Genomic DNA, 5,540 nt, shown 5'->3' with positions numbered 1-5,540 from the left:
ATAAAAAGCCTTTCCTAACAGATATTCAATACCTTTATTGTAGAGGGAAAGATTATCAAAATATTCCCAAAAGCACAACTCTGAAATGCCAGTTTTGTTCTTAAAGGACTCAAAGCTTTAATGGTGTTTACATCATACAGTCAGGAAGTAGAACCACCCCTCAAAAAAGAAAAAAAAGCAAAAATGCCAAGATCTTCTCCAACCACAATTATTTTTACTATGAAACAGAATTTCCTTACAAATTAAGTAGTTTTTACAGTGGTGACATTTATCACTGATGTGATCTGTTTAATATGACTGTAGTCAGAAGGGAAGTTGGGCCTGTTATTTTTCCAGAAATTGAAAAAAGTACCATCATTAAGATAAGGAAGAGAAAGATTTGTATCCATCTTTCTGGGACATGTAAGGTGAGAGTGCAGTCTCACAGTTGGAGAATTTGTGGATATTGCTGGAGGAATTGGAGATGCTCTCTAGCAAGCGAGTAATCCCTCTTCCCCGAACACTGCTGTTTTGGCCAGAAATTCTCACCCCAGATGGATAGTCACCTAAGGATATTGGAAATACAAGAAGAGAAATGTAGCAATTTTATGGTTTTATTATATAGAGATCCCTTGATTGACTCTTATCCCACTGTAGACCTTTCATGAATAGGACAGAAATTCTTAGTAAAGGAAAACAGATGCTCAGAGTAAAGGCAAAAGGCTGAACAAGAATATTTTTGTTTTTAGCCCCAGAAACCTTAATTGAAGTTCTTCAGGCACCACTTGAAATTTCATGTCCCTAGGTTTTAAATTTTCCTATCTGCCCAAAGACATCACAAAACTATAAAACTATAGCTGCTACAAGAATAACAGGCTTTATTTTAAATGCCTTGAACAAAAGGCTGGAGGCTAAGGTAATTATATTAAAGTGATACAAAACTGTACATATGCAAATTGTTTAAGGTGCTAATAATGCCAAATTAAACTCTCAATTCAACAAGATCTATATTTTAAAGCTAATTTAAAGCATCTGTTTAAGTACCATACCATACGCTATACTGGCTAAGGTACATTCTCAGGAAATAGAAGGTGCTTACCAGTGGGTGTGTTTGGTCTTTGTTCCTGATTAGAAGGGCTGAAATGAGAAAATCCTGGACTCTCAACCCTCAGCTTCTATAAGTAACAAAGAAAAATACAAGGGAAAGTTTTATTTCTTATCAATTGTTGGATCATCTACTTCAATTTCAAATTATTCTTTGTAAAATACCAACTAACACCCATTTATCCAACATCTAATCAACTTTTGAAGAGTACTGCTGTATAGGGAAGCAGAAGGTAGTGTTTGGAGGGGAATTACAGGGTCAAGAGAGGGTTATTTTATTTTATTTTAAAGATTTTATTTATTTATTCGAGAGAGGCAGAGGGAGAAGCAGGCTCCCAAGGAGTAGGGAGCCCGATGCGGGACTCGATCCCAGGACCCTGGGATCATGACCTGAGCCGAAGGCAGACGCTTAACCATCTGAGCCACCCAGGCGCCCAAGAGGGTTATTTTTAAAGATGAGATTATAGCAGGTTTCCTGATAAGAAGGATTCAGAACTGAGAGAAACCCTGATGATGCAAGAAAAGAAGTAAATTGTTGGGAGACACATCTTTGCGCAGGTAAGAGAATAAGATCTAAAACATAAACAGAAGGATTGGTTTTAGCAGGAGCACAGACAATTCATGCATTAAAACAGGAGTTAGGGCACCTGGGTGGCTCAGTTGGTTAAGCGACTGCCTTCGGCTCAGATCATGATCCTGGAGTCCCTGGATCGAGTCCTGCATCAGGCTCCCTGCTCGGCTAGGAGCCTGCTTCTCCCTCTAACCCACCCCCCTCTCATGTACTCTCTCTCTCTTTCTCGCTCTCTCAAATAAATCTTAAAAAAAAAAAAAAAAAAAACAGGAATAAAAGCAGAGTACATGGTAGGTGTGGTGGTAGGAATATGTAGAAAATCTCTTCTGACTGCTTCTATTTTCTCAGAGATTTGGAGGCAAGGGCATCAGGTATGTCAAACGAGGATTGAAGTAACCGTAGGAGACTGGGAGAAATGGACAACTGACAGTGTTCCACTAAGGGCTCACGTGAAGTTGGTAGCGATATTTAATAAAAACAGTCAGTATAGACAGTTTCTTTTCAGCCTCATTTAGCTTCATGAGTATAGGAACAGAGTACGTGAAGAGTTAGATTTAATCAGGGTTAGTGTTTGTCAACCAACTACTGATTATATCTGTAGTTTATTCTACTTTGGGGGTTTCCTTTTCATTGTTTTATGAACTACTTTTAAAGAACAACATTTATTTATTATCTACTATGTTCCAAGGCAGGGCTCTTGGCATTTTCATATACAGTTGCATTTAATCCTACAACTACTAGCCCTTATTACTGTTCTTGTTGTACAGATAAGGAATCAGCACAGAAAGTTCAAATAACTTGCATAAAGTCACACAGCCTGTATGGAGCAGGCCTGAAATCCAATTCAGGAATTCTAACTCCAGAGTCTATACTCTTAGCTGCTACGTTGTTAGTAGTATATAAAGGCCTACTAGTAAATAAATTGCAAAGAGGGAAGAAAGGCAGTAGGGAAATTAGGTAGCTTTTAATCAAATTCTGACTCAGGTCTTATACATTTTTGAAGTAAATATTTTCAATATTTACATTATCTACATTCATATTTTAATTTTTGGAATGAATTTTGGAGATGATTTGTATAAAGACTAATTGTTAATGTTAATTTTCTTAAAACTTCATTAAATATAGTAGAAAAATACACCAGGAGGGAAAAAAGATTTATGCAACTGGGTCCAACTGGATTAAGAAGTGTTTGACATTCCAGGGGTGCCTGGGTGGCTTCAGTCAGTTGAGCAGCCAGCTGACTCTTGATTTCAGCTCAAGATCTGAGAGTCCTGGGATGGAGGCCTGTCCACCCTGGTCTGGCTCTGAGCACAGCAGGGAGTCTGCTCCCTCTCTTTCTGTCCCTCCCCCTGTAAGCTCTTTCTCGCAAATAAATACTTTTTAAAAAGTGTTTGACATTCCATAAAGGATTTAAAAAAAAAAGTTTTAGAAAAAAGAGAGAACCAAAGTCTCGATCTCTAGCTGCTATTGACCAGGACCGCACTGAGTAGCACATATAAAGCGATCAGTAGCTCCTAAAAGTCAGTTACCTGGTAACGCCCTGCATCCAATACAACCATTTTGGGTGTCACACTATTGCTGGCCTCATAATCCTGAAGCGGTACATGAGTCTCTGTGAGCTGGATTCCAAAGAGAGTGGCCAGAGAGTTACTGATGCAGTACCTTTAAAAGGAAATAAGAAAAGCTCATTATCAGAATCTGATCTAATTCATTCTAAAATGATTCATATTTTAAAAATTTCTAATATAAAGAGAAAGCATGTAAGATCTACTGTCTTAAACTGGGGAAAAAAGAAATTTAGAGATTTGGAGAAGAAATGGGAATGGGTAGCAATACATATCATAAACTGGTCATTAATGGTAAGCAATACTCCGATTACCAGATAAAATTTCAGGTTCATTATAAGGGAATAGGATTAAGAGTAAAGATTACCAGAATTCTCCAATGTTTAAGGCAGGCAAAGGGCAGCAACAGAAATTAGGCTGCAACTTTATAAACACTTTTTTATCCTCAGAACCAACTGTAACCAGCCATGTAAAGGGACCACCAGAGCACCCAAAGATCCAAGGCTCCAGGTGCTTTCACTATAAAATGATAAAAGTATCTCTATTTTTTGAGCACTTTAGCAAGGAAATGCTGTTGCTAATGATATTAGGGATTTCATGTCCTACAAGGAAAATTTTCAGTAAGTGCTTCTGAAGGTTCACCCAAATTACTCAGGTGGTAACTATACTAAGAAGTATGACATGGACAGAATAATAAAAGGAACATGAAGTTTAAAAAAAAACCCAAAAAACCAAACCTGTCTTAGAAGAGAATTATGGAAATAGAGGTGAAAAGCAACAGCAAGCAAAATGGCAAAGAACTCAATGCAGAATACAGCATTACGAAGAAATGCCTTTCTCCAACTTACGCAATTTTCTTGCAAACAGCTAAAGCACAGAAGAGAATATCGTTTTCTTCATGCCACTTGCACCTGTACAAAAAACAGGACTTTAATATCCTTAATGGCAATAGCACTGCTTAAAGATTTTTATATGCCAGATTTCTAACTTACCAAGTTAAAATCATTTAAGAAAAACTGACACTATTACTCAAAGATTAAGGTTTTTCATTTAACAAACAAAAAATAGATTTTTAAAAAAGGTTTAAAATGTTATCTCCTCTGATGTAAATTCATGATGCTATGCAAACCATACATAACTGTAACAGGTAAATTCTACCTTGAAATAAAATAAGTGTTACAGAGACACATTAATGACTGGTTAATGTGCAGTTGTTCGACAACTGTTTACTAAGTGCATACTATTTACCAGGTATTGTTCTTGGCACTAGGGACACAGTATTGAATGAAACATGGGCTCTTGGGCGTGGAGCCTAGTTTAAAAAAAAAAAAGGGATGGGGGAGGAGGAGGGAGAAGAAAGAAGAAGAAGAAAAAGAATGAAACACAGAAACTCTTACCCACACAAAACTTACCTTCTAGTAAGGAAGACAGATCAAAAAAGATGTAGGCATAATACACAGTAAATTAGATAAAAACAAGTTCTAAGGAGGAAAAAAATATAAAGATAAAAAAAATGATATGAAATGTTGGAGAGGTGACATTTTAGAAAAGGCAGTCAGGAGAGGGACCACTGAGAAGCTGTTTGAGTGGGGACCTTAGAAGGTTAATAATTAAGAGGAACTGCCGAACAATGTATTTTTACAATGAAAGCCACTATATACCTAAATTTTCACTGAGCACAGTCTACTGAGACTCAGAACAGTACTACCTGCATACTAGCAAGATTTAAAAATTACAAACATGCTAAACACTAAGTGTAAAAAAATCAGTTAATTACACTTAAGTTACTTAACTGAATGGAAGACTACACCTAAATATAAGATCAAGAATTTCTCCCACTGCTTTTCTAAAAAGTGATTCAGTAAATAGGACTCATAAAACTGCAACTCTAAAATGAAAGCTTAGGTTGAAACTAAGCCTATGTTCTTACATATGCACAGAATCAAATATTTAAATTTCCAGTTAGTTTTGCTCCTTTTCCAGAACTTAAACCCCAAGTTTAGTACCTCATATACACATTTCCACTGCAGATCATATTTGAAATAAAAGCAACTGAAAAACCAACAATGTATTCCAGGATTAAAAACAAACCCAAGAACAAACCTATAGAAATCTGATCCCAGGGAAAAATACTTCCAAACCTACAGTTACACTGTTAAAAATGACACTGTTTTCATCTGTTTTTTTAAGTTTTTATTTAAATTCCAATTAGTTAACATACAGTGTAATATCAGTTTGGGGTCTACAATTTAGGGATTAAAAACTTACATACATCACCCTGCACTCACCACAAGTGCACTCCTTAATCCCCATCACCTGTT

General features: G+C 36.5%; 1 protein-coding gene across 2 annotated transcripts in view; it reads right to left on the bottom strand.

The window, feature by feature from the left end:
* Positions 1-194: 194 nt before the first annotated feature.
* The window catches only part of MAEL (maelstrom spermatogenic transposon silencer), a 33,585-nt gene continuing 28,239 nt past the window's right edge, over positions 195-5,540 (bottom strand). For both annotated transcript variants that reach the window (XM_006741113.3, XM_006741114.2), the window contains 4 exons: positions 4,068-4,130; positions 3,184-3,316; positions 1,079-1,154; positions 195-545 (listed from right to left, as the gene is read on the bottom strand). In XM_006741113.3, coding sequence (XP_006741176.2) covers positions 358-545; positions 1,079-1,154; positions 3,184-3,316; positions 4,068-4,130 — 460 coding nt within the window. In that variant the 3' untranslated portion in view covers positions 195-357. The remainder of the gene's footprint in view (positions 546-1,078; positions 1,155-3,183; positions 3,317-4,067; positions 4,131-5,540) is intronic.

The sequence above is a fragment of the Leptonychotes weddellii genome, chromosome 6, assembly GCF_054177405.1.
Source record: "Leptonychotes weddellii isolate Sample4059 chromosome 6, ASM5417740v2, whole genome shotgun sequence".
Taxonomy (NCBI): domain Eukaryota; kingdom Metazoa; phylum Chordata; class Mammalia; order Carnivora; family Phocidae; genus Leptonychotes; species Leptonychotes weddellii.
Note: the sequence above shows the minus strand (reverse complement) of the source record. Positions and strands in the feature narration are given on the sequence as shown.